Source organism: Neomonachus schauinslandi, chromosome 6, assembly GCF_002201575.2.
Source record: "Neomonachus schauinslandi chromosome 6, ASM220157v2, whole genome shotgun sequence".
Taxonomy (NCBI): Eukaryota; Metazoa; Chordata; class Mammalia; order Carnivora; family Phocidae; genus Neomonachus; species Neomonachus schauinslandi.
The window spans coordinates 27108743-27129609 of record NC_058408.1 but is presented as its reverse complement, the minus strand read 5'-3'; the positions used below and the strand labels follow the sequence as shown (position 1 = coordinate 27129609).

The 20867-nt window shown below is 44.7% G+C and overlaps 2 protein-coding genes across 3 annotated transcripts in view; both read right to left on the bottom strand.

The window, feature by feature from the left end:
- Nucleotides 1–293: 293 nt before the first annotated feature.
- RABIF (RAB interacting factor) lies at nucleotides 294–10018 on the bottom strand. The gene is made up of 2 exons (XM_044916339.1): nucleotides 9834–10018; nucleotides 294–1520 (listed from the first exon to the last, which is right to left on the bottom strand). Exons 1-2 carry the CDS (start codon nucleotides 9957–9959, stop codon nucleotides 1275–1277), a joined length of 372 nt encoding a protein of 123 aa, XP_044772274.1. The 5' UTR covers nucleotides 9960–10018; the 3' UTR covers nucleotides 294–1274.
- A 2682-nt stretch (nucleotides 10019–12700) lies between these two features.
- KLHL12 (kelch like family member 12) overlaps nucleotides 12701–20867 on the bottom strand; it is a 31496-nt gene continuing 23329 nt past the window's right edge. For both annotated transcript variants that reach the window (XM_044916338.1, XM_021682461.2), the window contains exons 7-12: nucleotides 18128–18234; nucleotides 16837–17032; nucleotides 15566–15724; nucleotides 14945–15043; nucleotides 14416–14602; nucleotides 12701–14233 (exon numbers count right to left, since the gene is read on the bottom strand). In XM_044916338.1, coding sequence (XP_044772273.1) covers nucleotides 14107–14233; nucleotides 14416–14602; nucleotides 14945–15043; nucleotides 15566–15724; nucleotides 16837–17032; nucleotides 18128–18234 — 875 coding nt within the window. In that variant the 3' untranslated portion in view covers nucleotides 12701–14106. The remainder of the gene's footprint in view (nucleotides 14234–14415; nucleotides 14603–14944; nucleotides 15044–15565; nucleotides 15725–16836; nucleotides 17033–18127; nucleotides 18235–20867) is intronic.

The window sequence follows — 20867 nt, the reverse complement described above, 5'->3', positions numbered from 1 at the left end:
ACACTTTAGTTGGGGAACCCTTAGAAAAGTTCTGGGGAGAAAGAAGGTAGAAGCAAGCAGAAAATAGATACAGAAGGATGGGCTGTAGATTGTAGGATTTCTATTTAGTCCTTATTTCAATTTCAGGGTCTCCTCAATCTGAGAGGTAGGGCTTATGGGAGGACACCTGAGACCTGTTCATAGAGATTCCTAAGATGTTGAGTCACTTCAGAAGAGAAATGAGAGAACAAGTGACAATCATACTGAAAGGTTAATAAGTTTGCTAACATTGAACTGTTAGAGCAACCCCACAGTGATAGAGATAGTGGCATTTGGACAGAAAGTTTGTGTTCTGGGTTGGTACAGGGATTCCCATTGAACCACAACTCTGAGGACCATGCTTAGTAGGTTCAGTAACTGATGACACCATCCATTAGAGAAGTCTCTCCTAAGAACAAAGGAAGAGTTACTTGCGCAGGTAAGACAAACCTGTAAAGTCATGTATAACGTGGCAAAGGTCTGTCCCTCCTATTTCCCGTATCCTCCACTCTGAGTCGAAACCAGGGCTGAGTTTTCCTGGGGTGGCTGCCAGATAGGGCTGAAAATCTGATTCTCAACCTACTTCTAATGTAAAGAGAAACCACGGCAAGATGTGAAGGGAAAAGGGGATATATTCATCTTCACAATAAAAAGTCACTATAAACCTAGACACTCGGCTCTCAAACATGGTATTACAGCTGTGTCCGAAGTAATGTGTTTCTTATTAGTTTAAATACCGAAGTCTGTAAATGCTATACTTTTAAAAAGAATAAATTACTGTAGATAAAGTTAGTCATACAACAAAGTCACTCTCAGACACTTGTATGCTTTCTTGAGTGAGACAAAAATGTGGAGTTTGAACTATTAGCACGAGCATCAGCTGTCATGTGTCATCTTGGCTAAAAGGCTGAATGCTGCTCTTACAGAGCAAGAAACAAGGGAGCCCAGGGTCAGAGAGCCCAGGCAGGATGCCAGGGATGAGAGCAGATTTGTAGACGTGTTCCAGTGTCCTGCAACTGGGGGAAAAGGGAGATTAGGAGATGTGGGGACACAAAGTGAGCTATTTAAGAGGCATGCACTTGAGGCTTTAAGGAAGCGGGATTAGCCCTATGCATGTTCAACCAGACATGTCGATACTCATAATTTACATTAGTACAGAGAAGGTGGCGGCAGAGCGGTTACACCAGGTTAAAGGCCAGTTCTTGAGGGGAGTAGCTTTTATAGTTGGGGGTGGAGCTGTGTCCCCCTCCCCTCAGTTACTCATGGGAAACCCGTTCCAAGGCCACATAGAAACTGTTCTTGTCATCTAGGCAATGCCAGCCAATTGGTCCGATTTCACAGTCTGCGCACACCAGAAACTTGATGTTGCCCACGTCCTTGGTGAAGCCCACGTTCTCAAAGATGAACATGTCATCAACCAGCCAGTGCTCCTGGAGGAGATCGCCATCAGGATTGCTGCCATCAGCCAGAGCTGGCTTCTTTCTCATGGAGGGAAGGAAAAGCTGCAGGGGAAGAGAACACAAAGAATATGCAGGCTGACTGGCCCAGTCACATCATCACCCCCATTCTGCTTATACTTTACATTGCTCCCTGGCAGTTTCTTGGAATGAAAACGAGATGAGCAGCCCTAACACTAAGTTATAGACCAGAATGCTGAGTGGCTTCTCTGTTGCCTCTAGTCCATGCCCGGATTCTTCAGACACACGAAAGAGGTAACGTGCTGCTGTCATGTGGCTTCACTGCTGTCCTTACCATGGTCTGTATGGCCCTGCCTGTTCCTCATCTCCGTCTAGGTCATTCTGCTGCAGCCCCACTGTCCTTCTTGCCTCCTTCCGACAGGGTGAGTGTGCTCTGTCACACTCAGATCAGTGCCTCAGATCTCGGCAAAGCTGGCTCCTTCATGATATTCAGCTCAAATGCAACCTCTTCAGGAGGCCTTCTCTGACCAAACAATGAGTAAGATTCCCATACTGCCCACTGTATTTTTTTTTTTTTTTTTAAAGAGAAGGAAGGAGACTTCTTCTTCTTTTTTTTTTTAAAGATTTTATTTATTTATTTGACAGAGAGAGACATAGCGAGAGCAGGAACACAAGCCGGGGGAGTGGGAGAGGGAGAAGCAGGCTTCCCGCAGAGCAGGGAGCCCGATGTGGGACTCGATCCCAGGACCCTGGGATCATGACCTGAGCCGAAGGCAGACGCTTAACGACTGAGCCACCCAGGCACCCTGTATTTTGTTTTTTTAAAATGCCTTTCCTGTGGTGTAATCGATACATACACTGCACATATTTAAAGTGTACAATTTGATACATTTGGGCCCATGCAAATACTGATAAACCATTCCCAGCAAGAAGACAAGCGTATTTGTCACCCCCGAAAGTTTCCTTATGCCACACCTCTTTCTTATCATTCTCTGAAATTATTAATTTATTGGCTTAGTTATTTACCATGGGTGTCCTTCCACTAGAATGTAAGCGCCAAGAAAGCAAGGAGCTTACCTTTCCTGTTCACTATTATAACCCCAGCACCAAGAATAATAACGGATACAGAGCAGGAACTCAAATATTTATCAAAAGAATAAATACAGGATATCTGGCTTTGCTCTAGTCTATCAGTGTTACGTATATGCTGGATTTATCTTACAAAAAGAGCATTAAAAAGGAAAATCTAGTTCTAGAATTTGGAATATCATCCCAAGGATCCTTGTACCCCCTAATCAACATGCCTTCCCGATCATTAGGACAAAGCCTCACACACATACACACCCTTTAATTTCTTCCCTGTAAGGTTAGTTTACGCACTTTTAGCAGCCCCAGCGTACTCGAAGATACGATGCTAGCAAAGCTTCTTACCCCTCTGCTCCTCATCATTATTGTTGCTGCCAGTACACTTATTTTCCACCCCAGGGTACACTTCCACTGCATCCCCAAACTCTAATAAAACAGGATGGCCTCAATGTGCTAGTCTGACATTAGCAAGCAGAATAAAAGCAAAAACCAGTTTTTTTTTTAAATTAAAAATTTTTTTTTAAATTAAAAAAAAAACTGGACCGACATCAGTCCAAAAGAGGCAAATGCTTTGGTAGGGATGAGCAAGCCTCTTCCTGAACTCAACTATCAGGGAATCACAAAGCTGCTAGTATGTATTAAATACCCTGGAGTTCGCACTTCTGAATTCTGGGCCAGATTCTGGCCAGTGGCTGTCCCTAATAGGGAGGAGAGAGCACTGATCCAGAACATTCTACTCCCCATCTGCCCAGCACTTGGCTTAGTAAAACAGGTATCTGTGCACTACCCTATGTGGTGTCACCTGAGACATCATCTGAGGACATCACAAAATAGGACAGTCCCTCCTCCTCTTATATTGTCATTCCAGTCACCCTTTTCACCTCATCTTATGTTTAAATGAGTCCCCATTGCTTTGTCTTACCCTAAGTGAAAATGGGAACAGGCAGAAGCAAAGAGGAATCAAAATTCAGGGACCAGGAAACCTGGATTCCAAACCTAGCTGTATCTCTCTGGATTTCCTACAAGTATTTCTGGCCTATAGTGTAGGTGTGAAATCATCTTTTTTTTTTTTTTTTTAAAGATTTTTATTTATTTATTTGAGAGAGAGAATGAGAGACAGAGAGCACGAGAGGGAAGAGGGTCAGAGGGAGAAGCAGACCCCCCGCTGAGCAGGGAGCCCGATGCGGGACTCGATCCCGGGACTCCAGGATCATGACCTGAGCCGAAGGCAGTCGCTTAACCAACTGAGCCACCCAGGCGCCCATTGTGTGAAATCATCTTAACTAAACATAAGGCAAGTGAAACTTTAAGGGGAGAAAAATCAAAGACTTTTTAAACATTAGCCTTTAAAAAGTGTCTAAGAAAGGAGCATCAGCTTCCCTCCCACTGTTTTTTGTATTGTTTTGTTTTTATAATGCAAAACACCACCTCTGCAGTCTCTTTTTTGAGTAGTGATTTGAGGGAAATACTATTAACCATTCATTCAAGGGGTCAGACTGGGTCCTGTTCCCTCTCTTTCTCAACATTCCCATTTTTATTTAAATCCTGTAAGTCAGATCCACAAGGCTAGACTTATATATATATGTACATTGTACGTGTATCTGTATGGCTCTCAACCCATTCTCTGCAGTGCCCAAGGCTATTGCAGGGTCAAGTTTTGGGATCTAACATTTGGAATACAATTAGGCTTTCTAGATAAACATTGGGGTGGAAATCAAAAAATTACTATCTAATTTGAGGCTGCTAACTTAGCTGGTTGGAGGCCAAAGTTGCCAGTTACATCCCTGACCAGGTGGGTTAACTGCTCACGACCCCAGCCAGTACCCTAATCCTGGACCATCTCCTCAGAGAGATGTAGAATACCCCCAACTCAGTGAGACTGTCAGTGGAACTCCTTTTCCTTTTTCAAGAACTGCTAACAAGGGCACCTGGATAGCTCAGTTGGTTAAGCATCTGCCTTTGGCTTCGGGTCATGATCCTGGGGTTCTGGGATAGAGCCCCGCATCAGGTTCCCTGCTCAGTGCGGAGTCTGCTTGTCCCTCTACCTGTGCCTCTCCCCCTGCTCGTGTGCTCTCTCTCACAAATAAAATCTTTTTTTTTAAGATTTTATTTATTTGACAGAGAGACAGCGAGAGAGGGAACACAAGCAGGGGGAGTGGGAGAGGGAGAAGCAGGCTTTCCGCTGAGCAGGGAGCTCGATGCGGGGCTCCATCCCAGGACCCTGGGATCATGACCTGAGCCGAAGGCAGACTCTTAACGACTGAGCCACTCAGGCGCCCCACAAATAAAATCTTTTTTTTTTAGAAAAGATTATTTGTCAGAGAGAGAGAGAGAGAGCACAAGCAGGGGGAGCAGCAGGCAGAGGGAGAAGCAGGCTCCCCGCTGAGCAAGGAGCCCAATGTGAGACTCGATCCCAGGACACCGGGATCATGACCCGAGCCGAAGGCAGAGCTTAACTGACTGAGCCACCCAGGCATCTCATAAATTAAAATCTTTGGGGAAAAAAACCAAAACTGTTAGCCACCCTTTTAAAAATATTTTCTCTTTGTAAAAATCCATTCTCATGGTAGAAAACTTGGCAAGCATGCTACAATATAGATGAAAATAAAAACTGTTACAATACAGAGCAAACTTGTGGTAACTTTTTTGAAACTTTCTCCCTTCTGTATTTGTGATGGTTTTAAAACGTGCACAAATTCTTTGACAATCCTTCCACTAGGAGGTGGAGTCCATGCCTCTCTCCCTGAGCCTGGACAGGCCCCTGTGCTAGCCCCTGATGATTCAAGTGCGGTGGAGGTGACAGGCTAGGTTAGAAAAGGCCAGGCCACTTTTGCCGGTTTCTGTGGGACCACTTGCTCCGGGAGCCTTCAGCTTCTATGTAAGAATTGCGGCTCCTGAGGCCACCACGTGGAGAGACCATGGGGACAGATGCCCCCAGAGCCTGTCCCGGTGCTCAGGTGTTTGAGTCTTCCCAGTCCACAGGCAGACATGTGAGGGAGAGAGCGTTTCAGATAACCCTTCTGCCTGCACATGAAAGACCCCAAATGAGAACTGTCTAGCTAGGTCCAGTCAACTCCCCAGATTGTGAGCAAAATAAATGTTAATGTTTTAGGTCACCATTCTTGGGTGATCTTGTTACACAGCAATAGAGAACTAGAATATTGCCCAACATAGTTGAAATGCATGTTCCATTCTAATTCCTAATTTTTTGTGATCAACCAATATATATACATACCATAAAACATCATTTTTAAAAAAGATTGTATTTGAGAGAGAGAGAGAGTGTGTGTGTGAGCAGGGGAAGAGGCAGAGGGCGAGGTAGAGAGAGAATCCTCAAGCAGGCTCCCTGCCGAGTGTGGAGGCTGATGTGGTGGCAGGGGGGTGGGGGGTAGCGATCCCAGGACCCTGAGATCACAACCTGAGCCAAAATCAAGACTCATGCTCAACTGACTGACCCACCCAGGCTCCACTAAAACTTACCATTTAAGTCATTTTTAAGTGTGTGGTTTAGTGGCATTAAATAAATATATATATGTTGTGATGCAACCATCACCCCCATCACCACCATCCATCTCTAGAATTTGTTCATCTTCCCAAACTTGGTACCCATTAAACACTAACTCCCCATTTTCCAGTCCATTGCAACCACCATTGTGCTTTCTTTCTCTATGAATCTGACTACACTTGGTACCTCATATGAGTGGAATCATACAGTATTTGTCTTTTGGTGACTAGCTTATTTCACTTAGCATAATGTCCTGATTTTTAAAATGTTTAATCAGGGGTGCCTGGGTGGCTCAGTCGTCGAGCGTCTGCCTTCAGCTCAGGTCATGATCCCAGGGTCCTGGGATCAAGCCCAGCATCGGGCTCCCTGCTCCGCGGGGAGCCTGCTTCTCCCTCTCCCACTCCCCCTGCTCGTGTTCCCTCTCTCGCTGTGTCTCTGTCAAATAAATAAAATCTTTTTTTTTTTAATTTTATTTATTTATTTGAGAGAGGGAACACGAGCAGGGGGAGTGGGAAAGGGAGAAGCAGGCTCCCCGCGGAGCAGGGAGCCCGATGCTGGGCTCGATCCCAGGATCCTGGGATCATGACCTGAGCCGAAGGCAGACGCTCGACGACTGAGCCACCCAGGCGCCCCATAAATAAAATCTTTAAAAATAAATAAATAAAATGTTTAATCAGTTTTAAAGTTGTTGGTTTTTTTTTAAGATTTTATTTGCTTAACGACTGAACCACCCAGGCGCCCCAGTTTTAAAGTTTTATTGAGGTAACTGTAGGTTCACATGTAGTGAAGAAATAATACATAATAATATATGAATTAGTTCTATATTAAGAAACAATACAGAAATTCCAGGTACCCTGTGTTTGGTAATAGAGTTTTCTCCGATGGTAATATTTTGCAAATCCAGAGTATAATATCACAAACAGGACATCAACACTGATACACTCCATTGATTTTATTCAGATTTCCCCAGTTTACTTGGACTCATTTCTGTGTGTAATGTGTGTGTATACAGTTCTGTCAATTTTACCCCGAGTAAGTTCACGTATCCACCACCACACCACCACAGTCAAGACACCGAACAGTTCCACCACCAGGAGGATCCCTCACGTCACTTTTATAACCACACTTACCAAAGCGCCCAGCCCCCAGTTCCTAGCCTCGGCAATCACTCATCTGCTCTCCGTTTCTAAAACTCAAAAACGGCACAGAAATGGAATCATACAGTATGTAATATTTGGGGACTGGCTTTTGTCACTCAGCATAATTCCCTGGAGATCCGTCCAAGTTGTATGTATCAGTAGCTCACTCCACTGTAGTTCATTCCAGTGGATGGCTGTACCACGGTCTGTTTAGTCATTCCCCTGTTGAAGGACACCTGGGCTGTTTCCAGTTGGGGGACAGTATGAATAAAGGTGCAATGAACAGGTGTTTGTGTGAACGTAAGTTTTCACTTCCCTGGGATAGAGGTCCCACAGTGTACTGGCTGGGTCGAAGATGAAGGACATGTTTTGCCTCAGAAGAAAGTGCTCTTGGGTGTGCCCTCAGGTCCTCTGCTCTCATATTCTTCACCAAACACCGCTCTATACTTTCTCTCTCCTATGAGTTAATCTTCCACTGCCCACTCCTGCCATGAATCTCTCCCTCCAAAAAATGTAAAACAGCAAATTACTCTCTTCTATGATAACATCATCACTGTTTCCTACATTCTCAAACTTTGGTGAGGGTTCCCCTTTCCTCTTTGTCTTCATGGGGAAGTAAGGCTCTTTGCTGAGGACACCAGTGCTGCCCATTCTCTGACACTCCACCTACTTCAGGATCGGGAACGGGAACCAGTGCTCTCCTTGCTTCCAAATTATTACTCCTACATCCTCACATCCACCTCTGCTCCTTTAAGGTTTCTGCCATCTGGTGACCCCTCACTGTCATTTGAGGTGGCCTGGTCACTCTGCACTATCCACAGCTGACTGGCACCTGGCTCAGTCTCCTTTGTGATTCCACATCCTAACCCCACTTGTGAGCTTCTACCCCCCAAGGGGATAAGTCATCCCCAGAGCTCCCTCACCTCCTCTATTCCAATCACCTTAACTCCATCTGGCCTCGTTTCTTGCCAGTTTTATTACATCCTGTGTTCTGGCCAAGTTGAACTTTTCAGTTCTTTAAACACACCAATGCTTTTTCTAACAACTGAAACATCACACTGCTGTTCCCTCCATCTCTATTCAGCTTCATTATAATTTCCTCTGTCATCAACTTTAGATAAGATTTCAAGAAGTACCAAGTTCAAGGGTATGAACATTTTATATGTAAAACCAAACCAGTTATAGGGGCACTTGGGTGGCTCAGTCGGTTAAGCGGCTGCCTTCAGCTTGGGTCGTGATCCCAGGGTCCTGGGACTGAGCCCCACAGCGGGCTCCTTGCTCAGCGGGGAGCCTGCTTCTCCCTCTGCCTGCCGCTCCCCCTGCTTGTGCTTGCTCTCCCCCAACCTCTGTGTCAAATAAATAAATAAAATCTTAAAAAAAAAAGTTATAGGGCTTAAAAAGAACACATGCTGTACTAACAGTGACCTACTAATCCATTCTCACCATGCTAACCCATTATTTACACTGGGCTAATAGCTTTTGTTCACTAATTTATTTAAATCTAAGTATCTATTAAGATCTTACTTATGTGCACAGTCTTAAGTGTAGGAGACACACAGGTGGACAGGATACAGGACCTCATAGGCTAGTGCTATAAACAGCAAATACTAACAATATCGTAAGATCAACTGAGATTATAGATGTGAATGTGCTTTGTAGTCTTTAGGCCATGGTTTCTCAATCTTGGTACTACTGAATTCTGGGATGGAGAATTCTTTGTTGTGGGGCCAGGGGGAGTGGGGGTTGGTGTCTTCTGCTTTGCAGGATGCCTTGCAGCATTCCTGGCTTCTACCTACTAGGTGCCAGCAGCACCCTGTTATAGACTGAATGTGTTTCCCCCCAAATTCTTATGTTGAAACCTAACTCTCAGTGTGATAGGTCATGAGGGCAGAGCGTATTTTTAGGGACAATTTTGAGTGACAGGCTATGCACATAGCTGAAATGAGATTATACTTTACACTTTCCTGTGGGTATGTTACATCTCAATAAAAATTTACCAAAATAAAAAATTGTTCTCAACTTTCCCCTTTGGGGTGATGTATGAAGGAGATTAAAATCTGTAACTTGAAGAAAAGATTAGAATAGAAATTAAATCTTCCTTCAAAATTGATTTTCAGGACTTGATGTGTCCGTCCCACTTGAAACAGGATTCGTTTGAGAAACTGCGTTCCACCCAGCACCTTGGTAAAGCGTGTAGGTTACGGGAGTCATCTGTCACATCCCCTACACCAAAGTTGTTTCTGGAGCTCCTTCTGGGGCGGAGAGGCGCCCGACAGAAGGGAGACCGGCGGGTGCGGTGTGATGCGGGCCGCGAGTCCAGGTACACGGGCGCCATCGGGCCGCTCCGCAGCGTGGAGCTGCAAGAGCTGCGGGCGTCCCGGGGCGCCGGGCCCTCGGAAGCCGGCGGGCTCGGCTCAGTCCTGCACCGCACGCGGAGCAGCAGCGTCCACACCTAGCGCGGGGCTAGGGCCGGGGGTCCGGCCCGCCCGGGAGACCGGCCCCGGGCTGCGCTCCGGCCGCGCAACTCCGGCGCGGGCAGCTTCGGGCGGAGCCGGGCCGCGACGAGGGGCGCGGTCTCCGGAAACGCGCGCGGGGACCCGGACTCCAGCCGCCGCGGCCCCCTGTGAAGGCGTGCGGGTGAGAGCCGCCTCCAACCTGCCTCCCTACCTGTCGGCGGGAGAAGAGAGCGGTCCCTGGCTGCAGCACCCGGGAGCCACAGCGTTGGCACAGCACCGCCTTCCGGTTTCGGCCCTCGGCTGACACTAAGTCGTTCAGCGGCTCGGCTGGTTCCATCGCCGCTACCGCCACAGCTTCGTCGGCCACGACCGCGCAGGCGCTGTCTCTGCGGGATCTTCTCGGAACTGCGCTGGCGCGGCTTTCAGAGATGGGGCGGGGAGCGCGCGGTCACTCCCCCTCTGCGCAAGCGTCCGCTTCCCCCGCTCTGGATTCTACTGCGCAAGCGCCTCATTCATTGCTTAACCTGAGTGGTTAGGTGTCCGCTGGCTTTGTGACAGGGTCACTCACTTCCTGGGACGTGACAAATCCTGTCTTCATACTCACCTGGTCACTGGCCTTCCCTTACTATTGAGTAAAACCCGGGTAGATAATTCACGAAAGTTGACCATACCTTTTAGTTTACTGAGATTTGAATTTAGTCTTATAAACGAACGGGGACGTTTCTGGAGGCAATGTGAAGGGAATCTGGGTTACACTACACATCAGCAAGTTTTATCAACATTAGTTTCTTCAGTAAGAGACTACTTAGAGGGACATGTACCTTTTTGGTGTTGGAAAAAGATGCCTGGAAACTTTACTTGCTGGTCTCTGTTCTGATCATAGTGACCATTTACTATGTGGCAAAACACCGTGTTGAAATGCTTTAGAAACAAACCTATTGAATCATCACGATTTCCTTATGGGGTTGTCACTAATTACTCCCAGTGCACAACTGAGGAAGGGGAAGATCAGAAAGGTTACTTTCCAGGGTCCATAGATCCAGGCATGGCTTTAAAGCCACTGCTCTTGGGGTCATTACACTATACTTTCCCGTTCCATTTCCATAGATCTCTAGCTTATCAGTTCTAGTGCATTAGGCCACGGATATCCTGAAGTGGCAAGGGAAGGAGAATACGAAGGGGAACTAAGCTACTTGATTAGGTAATGTCTAATCTACTCATCACCCCCATCTGTTTTTCTTTTTCCTCTTTGTCCTTCAGTAATTCAACATTTAGTGAGTCATTCTGTAATATAACTAAACCCTGAGGATACAATGATAATAGGCACCCTATATTTGAGAGCACAGTCTAAACAGGAAGACACACCCCAAACCAATGACATATGATAAAGACAATCATGGGAACAAAGATAAATGGAAACCAGGATTAGGGAATAATCCCCAGCTGGAGAGTCAGAAAAAGCTTTAACTAGGTGACATCTGAATTAGGCATCAGAGTGTGACTAGGATTTTGTCTGAAAAGCAAGATTATTTCAGATAGAACAACAGTGGAATACCTGAACAAAGGTGAGAACAAATTTAAGAATGGTTAGTAGTCCACAACACATTATCCCTAAGCTAAGAGAGAATAGTAGAGGGTGGTAAGATCAGAATGGTAGAGTGGGCCCAGAGCACCATGGGTCTAAAGTCATGTGATGGAATTTGAACTTTATAATATGGGCAGTGGAAATCTATAGAATTTTAGGCCAGCAATAACTTTGATATTCACTGAATATTTGCTGTATATTAGGTATTGTAATGATCCTACTTATACTTTCAGAAGAACACTGATGACAAAATGGAGGGGCTAGACTAGAAGAAGGAAGAGTAGAGGTAAAGCTATCAGGAAGCTATTACTCCATGAGTCTGGGCAAGACAGGCCTGAACTATGTGGTAGTGGAGGGAATACAAATATAGGAATGTATTTGGAACTTTTTTTTTTTTTTTTTTTAAAGATTTTATTTATTTATTTGAGACAGAGAGAATGAGAGAGAGAGAGCACATGAGAGGGGGGAGGGTCAGAGGGAGAAGCAGGCTCCCTGCCGAGCAGGGAGCCCGATGCGGGACTCGATCCAGGGACTCCAGGATCATGACCTGAGCCGAAGGCAGTCGCTTAAACAACTGAGCCACCCAGGCGCCCTGTATTTGGAACTTTTAAAGATAAAATCACGTAGAACGTAGAAATGAATTGGATGTCTGTATTGTAATGGGGATGACACAAGATAAATAAATGACAGATCTGAGACTGGATAACTAAGTGGCTGGCTGCCATCTAAGAGAGCTAGAAAAACAAGAGGAACCCCCAAATTAGGGGTACCTCTGTGTATGTGCATGAGCAAAGTGTGTAAGACTGGCAAGAGTGGAAAGAGAGCGAAGAGTTTCAGTTTTCTGCAAAATATTCAGTTGTGGCTGCCATATGAAGAACTATTTGGGAATTTGGTCTGAAACTCAGAAAAATCAGCAGTAAAGATAACCATCAGTTCTTTACTCCCCACTTCTCTGCCTCCCCTGCATCTCTTCCTGATAGGATGAGTCACATGTTTCATAGCTGTGGTTTGATCAGCAGGCACAATCCATCTGCTGAGGAAAAGTTGGCAGGCTCCTTTGGAGAAAATAACTTCACCTTGGCCTCCCCCATCCCTTTGCTCTGGAAATACAGGATTTTTTGCAGTTTTGCAGGCCTTCTGCATAGTTGTTGGTATAAATCTAAGCAAACAGAAATAGGACTGGAGTGACTAAAACCCTAAAAGTCAAGTGAGTATTAAATGAGCTGAAGATTGAGTCTTTATTCTATTTGGCGTTCAAGTAAACTCCAAATGTGAAAGGAGTCAATAAATATGCAATTTATTATAAATATTTTACTGATGAGAATCTCCGCAAGGGTAAAGGGGCTACCTCTTACCTATGTCTAGTACAGCTAGTTGCGAACACATAAGGTGAACGGGGAGGAGAGACAGGACATACAGCTGATTGCTAGGCCTGCTCTCCCCAAATATCTGCAAGACAGTGGTCAGCCATAAACTCTCTTAAAGGCATTTGAGACAATTGATTTTTAATATTTTCTTAAAAAAATACAAAGGAAATGAACTCTTGAGGTCAATACAACTCAGGGAAAGAGGAAAAAATGAAATTTTGGAATAAAGGGAAAGTGCATCCTTGTTTAGGTTATCACATCCCCAACACTCCCAATACCCCACAAAACCAAGAATTTCACTCCAAAACACAGGGGAACCTTGAATGGTGGCTCAGAAATGGCGACAGCAAGTACTGGAACAAAAGGATTTTGGTTGTCCTTGATTATTCTGTCCTGGGATGAATAAAATCCACTCTAAGGACAGGTGAGGGAAACTTATAGTAGGAAAAGGATTAACTGTACCAAACACAGCAGTAATAAGCACTCCTCAGCAGAAGGGTGCCCTTAACAGAATGGGGCAGTAATCAGGTAGCTGCCCTTTTAGGCTGCTGCCACCCCCACCCCATCCCCAAATAAATAGTAATGAAGTATAATAGTATAGTAGTATTTGATTCAACACAGAAAGATAGTGTCTCACCCACTCAAGGCAAACCATGCCATGGATAGGTGAGCCCTGGCAGGAAATAAGACAACTGTAAAATCACAGGTACTTCTAGTTTGTTCCCAGGCATACGGAACTCCCACATTTATTCCATGTCTGCTCAGCCCAACATCTGTTCACTCTTATTCTGTCAGTCTCCCGGTGCCAAGATGAGCACCATTCTAGTTCAGAAAGACCATGGGGAAATAAAAAGATCCTTCCAATAATACACCCTTTAAGTCCTCCAGGTTATACTTCAGTGGTGTTCTAGGTTCACTAAAATTCCATCAAATTCCGTTGACTTCCCTTACTCTAAACCCAGTTCTGATATACCAACCCTGTCCCTTAAGGGAGTGCCAGGTCTCTCCCCAAGCCCCCCAAAATTTTGACAGGGGGCTTTTCCCTTTGTTACCTTCCTGAATGGAACTGTGTTGCCCCTAGCTACTGTAGACTAGGAAAGATATTCCTGGAAAACGAGACTTGGATTTTACCCAGCTGGCTCAAGTTCATATCCTTCCAATCATCTACGCCGGATACCGCCCACATCTAGTAGGTCACACTCACCTTCCTTCTCTGCAATACATGAGGCACAACAGACAGATTCTCCTGAGCACGTGAGAGTGCTATCTAGACCAGGAGGAGAGGTGATCTGGCCTCTCAGATCCATTCAGTGTGCACGGGCTTCCCCTGAGTGTCTATTACCCACCCTCCTCAGGGACAACAACCAGCGCAAGGCGCGGTGTGTATCAAATAAGTACAGTCATCACTGCACCAGTGCTTGTAATCACCCTGTGCGCACAGTGAGAAATAGATATTCTGGAAAGGATCCTTGACTCTCCCATAAACTGTCCCGTGGACTGGTCACTAGCCCTGGATGGTGCTCCAACAATGGTCACTTCTCTCGAAGAACACACACGCCAGCATCACAGCGCTGGGTTCCCATGGATGTCACTACTTCCCAGTTGTCGATGATAGGGTCATAGCACTCAATGCTACTCAGCAGGGAATTCCCATCATATCTGAGTGGGGAAGAAGCAAAAGAAGAAAATGAACTTTCTATTCCTTTCCATACAGTCCCTACATTAAAGGTTGCCACTGGAGGTGTCTCCCCCGACCCGAAGGCGGTCTTGATCCAAAACTTCCGATTGGATCATGTGGTCCTGGATGCATGATGACTCTAGTGTGGCTTCCAAATCCTTACCCTGCAATAGCATAAAGTCTCCCCCGAAGCACCGTGGCCCCTACATAGCATCGTGGAGTGGTCATACTAGTGACAGTTGTCCAGGAATCGGTGCGAATGTTGTATGCTTCAACAGAAGAAAGATGGGCTGTACCATCAAATCCCCCCACCACATAAATATGGTCATTCAGCAGGGCTACTCCTGCACCTGGGGGGAAAAAGGGCATAGCAAGTGAATACTACTAAACTTAGGATCAGAATTTGAAAAATAAAACACGATCACTGATGGCTAGCTGAATTCTAAGGTAGCTGAGGGATGTGGACTAGGGCCAGACAGGCCTAGAATAATCTAGTTGTCTTTATTATCACTGTATTTAGAGAAAAGACAGGCAAAGAGGAAAATGGAAGCTCCCTCCTTTTACTATAAGTGTTCAGTGAAGAAAGAACTACAACTCTGATTTGTTGATCCCCTATTTTTGACTGCAGCACCACTGCACATATAAAGATTTGTCAGCATGGTCTACTGTCCTCTCCCTTAGATATGACTTACCAGAGCGCTTGGTGGCCATTGGTGTAACATTAGTCCAGTGTCCTGTGTGGGGATCATATTTCTCAACTGAATTTAAGATATTCAGGCCATCATATCCTCCTGAAAAAGTAGAGACCATTTCAGAAAGAATGGGAAATCCTCATGCCCATTCCCAGGCTGCCTTTCTCTGAGTGTTTCAACTAATTCTTTTAGTTTCAGTTCTTAAGAGTTTCAATAATCCAGGGGCGCCTGGGTGGCTCAGTCGTTGGGCATCTGCCTTCGGTTCAGGCCATGATCCCAGGGTCCTGGGATCAAGCTCTGCATCAGGCTCCCTGCTCCGCGGGAAGCCTGCTTCTCCCTCTCCCACTCCCCCTGCTTGTGTTCCCTCTCTCCTGTCTCTCTCTCTGTCAAATAAATAAATAAAATCTTTTTTTTTAAAAAAAGGAGTTTCAATAATCCAAAGAGAAATCTGACACCCTATTTTCTGCTTCCACAAAAAAGATAATCCTAGCTAACAGAAAAGATACAAGGATAGACTATGATTTTAGTTGAAAAAAGCCTATGAACATTTAAAAAGGGATCCCCACCCAGAGGTTGCCACCTATTAAGTTCCCTCCCATCTCTGCCTCCGAGACTGAATACCTAGACAGTAGATCACTCCGCTGGCCACAACTAGTCCAGCGCCCTCCCGGGCTGTTTGCATATCTCCTAGCATGCTCCACTGGTCAATGTTTGGGTCATATCGCTCCATACTGGTATGACGCCTGCTTCCATCAAAGCCTCCAGATACATAGATCATATCTGCTCAGAATGAATGAATCACAGACTATTAGAGGATGAGAGATTTCTAATAACTCTTCTCTTTACAAATTCCCCACAAGTACTTCAAATGTTTGGGAACAAAAACAAAGTGTTTTTCATGGGTAAGTCAATTACCTGAGTATAGATAAGGAAGACATCACAGTTAAGACACCTAAAAAGATGGGGCACCTGGGTGGCTCAGTCAGTTGAGGGCCCAACTCTTTTTTTTTTTTTTTTTTTTTTTTTGAGTGCCCGACTCTTGATTTTGGCTCAGGTCATGAGCTCAGGAGGATCGTGGGATGGGGCTCCATGTCAGGCTTCATGCTCAGCAGGGAGTCTGCTGGAGATCCTCTCCCTCTGCTCCTACCTGCCCCCAACACCTCTGCTAGCATGTGCACTCCCTCTAAAATAATAATCTTTAAAAAAAAAAAACATCTAGGGGTGCCTGGGTGGCTCAGTTGGTTAAGCGACTGCCTTCAGCTCAGGTCATGATCCCAGGGTCCTGGGATCGAGCCCCACATCAGGCTCCCTGCTCAGCGGGAAGCCTACTTCTCCCTCTCCCACTCCCCCTGCTTGTGTTTCCTCTCTCGCCGTCTCGCTCTGTCAAAATAAATAAATAAAATCTTTAAAAAAAAAAAAGTGTCTAATTTTGATTTAGGTCATGATCTCAGGGTCCTGGGATTGAGCCCCTGGGATGGGCTCCCTGCTCAGCAGGGAGTCTGCTTCTCCCACTGCCCCTCCCCCTAGTCACGCACACACACTCTCTCTCTCTCTCAAATAAATAAAATCTTAAAAAAAAAAAAAAGACACCTAAAAAGAATGGAGTCAGATGGAATCCTCAAAGATTAGCTGGAGTTTGAAAAAAACACAACTAGTGCCAGTTCTCCACTCAGCACACTGGAACATGATTTACCAACTCTGTTGTCAGTGTTGAAATATCCATTAATACTGAAAAGCTTTGGTAAGTAACATCAGTATTTCCAAAAGCAAAAAGGAATATTTAACCTTACCAGTATCCTCCACATTTCACTCTCCTGCCAGATAACAGGAGAGGTATGAACCCTGATCCAGCGACAACAAAATGGAAACACTGCCCTGCACACCAAGCATACCTCCTAGGGTGGTGGCTCCAGCAAGGCCTCGCCGGACATTCATAGGGGCTACAGAATACCAGACTCCATCCTCATCTGCTGTATAGTCTAGACATTCCACTGAACTGAGGCGGGAACGGCCATCATAGCCACCAATTACATAGATCCGATCATGTAGGGACACTGAAGCCACATAACGTCTCTTACGAGTGATGCTCTACAGATTTAGGAGAGAAGAGGTACAAGTCATTTCAGGCATGCAAGTCTTAGACTTTACCTTTTGCTAACCTTCCTGTTTTTATCTACATTCCTCTCCTTCACTTGTCACCATGAACCCTTCTTAAGACGGTTCACCCTCAAGTGATCTCCAACTGCCTACTGAATGAATACCCTCTTGCTTGCTATAATGCTTTTAAAGATGCAACCCTTCTGGACATTTGCCTCTTTCCAAGGCTTCCAAAAAGTTTAATGTCTTTCCATTATCCAGTATCTGATTCCTTTCTATTCTGCTATCTATTCCAGGGCTAAAGACTGATATCCTTCTATAAGGCAGGAAAGTATCCCCAAAATGCTAATCAGAGGGTCAGGGATCCTAAAAGTTAGGAGGATAGATTAAAAAATTTCCATTTTTTCTGCGGTACCTGGGTAGCTCAGTCAGTTGAGCGTCTGACTGTTGATTTCAGCTCAAGTCATGATCTCAGGGTGGTGCTATCAAGCCCTGAGTTGGGCTCTGAGTTCAATGGGGAATCTGCTTCTCTCCTTCTCCCTTTCCCTCTACTCCTGCCCCCATTCGATCCCTCTCTCTCTCAAATAAATAAATCTTAAAAAATTTCCATGTTTTCTCAGAATTATTATTGTTCATCCAGCACTAAAGACACACGAAGGGAGATACAAACTTCAGACTTCAAGTGAACACTAGTTCAACTTATTATTAAATTATTTCAATTTATTGTATGAATTATTGAATAATTATTACTCAATAATTTAACCCTGAGTTCAGTTTAACAGAGCGTGATAATAGAGAATGCGGGGGATTACACAAACAGCTCAGGAAGGTGCCCAAATAGTGGTGGGCCAGGTAAGTTTAATTTGACACAGGGCCTTTGATATTTCTGAAGTCTGATCTTCTACCTAAATGGTAAATATCTACTGACTGACTGATCTAGAACTGACTATGTGCATGACACCGTTATGAGGAGCGTCATGCGGTTACTAGGCTTTACTACTTTTAGGGCTGGATTAGTTATGATCTAGAGTTAGGGACTGAAGACATTTAAAATTTTTCCCCATGACTGGTTCCACCACTACTTACTGGCAAAAAGCTCCACTCCTGAGTCTTGGGGTCATATTTCTCTACCACATCGATGGGAGACTGCTGGCTTCCGAAGCCCCCAACCACCAGAAGCACTTCATTGGCTCCTGAGGACAAAGACAGAAAAAGACAGACAGGTTACTTCATCACCCCAGGGGAAACATAAGTAGAAACAGTTGTAGGATTTTGTTTTATGGGGCACAGAGAAGCAATCTGAAATAGGACATTCATCATAAGGCTGCCTAACAGGAAATAATTTCTTTCTGAGGCTCTAGCTCTTGAGGACCTGGATCTCAAATTTCAAGACAACATTAAAACTCCAGAAGGCAAACTTGAACACACCACACCATTCCAACCTATCTAGATGACTCTGGTTGACATAAGTGAGGTTCTCGGTGAAGGTAGGGGGCTAAAGGAACTCCTGTCCCTTCTCAGCCTGTAAAACTCAAAATGGGAGTTTTTTGTAATGGGAAAAGAACATTCTCCTAACATTGTCTCAAGAAAGTTGGAAGTTACGGTTTAAGAAGGCATGGATGAAGGCATGAAAAAGATGGATGAAGGCAGCCGCGTAACCGAGCCACCCAGGCGCCCCCAAGTGATAGATTTTTAAAAATCTCTTTAATTTTTCCAATTTAGCCAACTTTATGACCATGTTCCCTGCCAATTCATCACAACTACCAGGTAACCATATCAGTAGTCTTTTAACGAGACTCTTTTTTTTCTATTATTTCCCCAAAGAAGGTATTTTGATGGCCTTTATATCTTCCCCTCTCCCATAAGGCCTTCTTGTGATAAAATATCTCCTCCTTGGGGCGCCTGGGTGGCTCAGTCGTTAAGCGTCTGCCTTCAGCTCAGGTCATGATCCCAGGGTCCTGGGATCGAGCCCCGCATCGGGCTCCCTGCTCCACAGGAAGCCTGCTTCCCCTCTCCCACTCCCCCTGCTTGTGTTCCCTTTCGCTGTGTCTCTGTCAAATAAATAAAGAAAATCTAAAAAAAAAAAAAAAACAACTCCTTCTTTGCCTCTTTCCAAAGAGCAAAGTCTTTTCAGAAAATCCTCTGTACATGTGCTCTACTAGAGCTCATGGAGAGAATGGAGCATTTTGTACAATTCAATTATTAGAAGGGCACTGAGGAGATCAAAGTGATCTTATAAGTAACTGTACTTGAAAGAGCTAATGGAGTACCTTTAAACTGACAAAAACACATGCGTCCCCATGAATAATGGCTCTGAAAATTATAATCAATGGCTACTATAATCACTAGGGAAAAGCAAAACTACTTTATAATGCTCAATAGGAAGTACACCACCATCACCGACGAAGTATTCTTGCTAAAAAAAATAAAAATGAACCCGAATCTTGAAACTAACCAAGTCACTAGTCTAACCACCAGTTTATAGGCAATTCAGGGGACAGAAGAACATACTAAATGACACTACACAGATGCAATCAGCAAAATCCAGAGTGTGGGAAATTCTACAAGTCAAACAGCCTGGTTGCTTCAACAAATAAACTGCAAGGGAATACCAAAGTAGAAGGAAAAAACCTATGGATTAAAAGAGACTAAAGAGAGATAGGAACTCAATGCAACATATGGACCTTATCTGGATCATGACTGGGGCAACATAAGTGTTCAAAAACAAAAACTGGGAAATATGAACATGTCCTTGATATCTGATGAAAATAACTGGTTGTGGGTTTTCTTTGAAGAGTGATAATGGCATTTTAGATGCATTTTTAAAAAGCTCAGGCGCCCGGGTGGCTCAGTTGGTTAAGCGACTGCCTTCGGCTCAGGTCATGATCCTGGAGTCCCTGGATCGAGTCCCGCGTCAGGCTCCCTGCTCGGCGGGGAGTCTGCTTCTCCCTCTGACCCTCCCCCCTCTCATGTGCTCTCTCTCAAATAAATAAATAAAATCTTAAAAAAAAAAAAAAAGCTCATCTTTCAGAGATACATATGAAAGCATAATATATATGGATGGAATTATATCCTCTAGATTTGCTTCAAAATAGGCCATGAGTTGATAATTGTTGAAACTGGATGATGGGTATGGGAAAATCATTATATTATTCTGTTTCTGTGTGTTTGAACATGAACCCTTAAGTTTAACCCCATTAAAGAGGGCATCTGTCTTGTGTACTTGCCAAATAAGTGGACCCTTTTCCAAGTTGAGCCAGTAAGCAGGTCTCAGGTGTCAGTTCCTTTTAGAAAAGCAAAGCATTTGAACAAAGGGTCCTTTCATATTATGCTTATTTGTGCATAAAATTCCTTCAAGCTGGGAGAGGCCATGACCACAAAGTATTTGCTTCTTCCTTGGGAGCATTATTCCCCTATTTGTCCCTTTCTTACGGCATCTCTTCTCTCCCTTTGACTTGAATAGAGAAGATAAAAGCAATCCTATCCAAACACATTTCCCTTTATAGACAAATATGATGCTAGGGCACGCCTGGGTGGCTCAGCTGGTTAAGTGTCTGACTCTTGATTTTGGCTCAGGTCATGGTCTCAGGGTTGTGAGATTGAGCCCTTTGTCAGGCTCCATGCTGTGTGTGGAGCATGCTTAAGATTCTCTCTCCCTCTGCCCTCCCCCCCAAAATAAAAAAAAATAATAGATCTAACTCTTTTTTAAAAAAGTGATGCTAGTGAATGATATCTGTATGGCTAAGACAATGAAAATACTCCACAACTGAGAGGTATTTTATATGCTTTGCAAATTTAAAAAATTTCCACTGATTTTCAGCTGTAA

Coding starts and splice junctions, on each gene's coding strand:
- RABIF (XM_044916339.1), bottom strand. CDS start 9,959: ATGGAACCAGCCGAGCCGCTGAACGACTTAGTGTCAGCCGAGGGCCGA. Junction 1,521..9,833: donor CTCTCTTCTCCCGCCGACAG/GTAGGGAGGCAG, acceptor CTTCCCCTGCAG/CTTTTCCTTCCCTCCATGAG.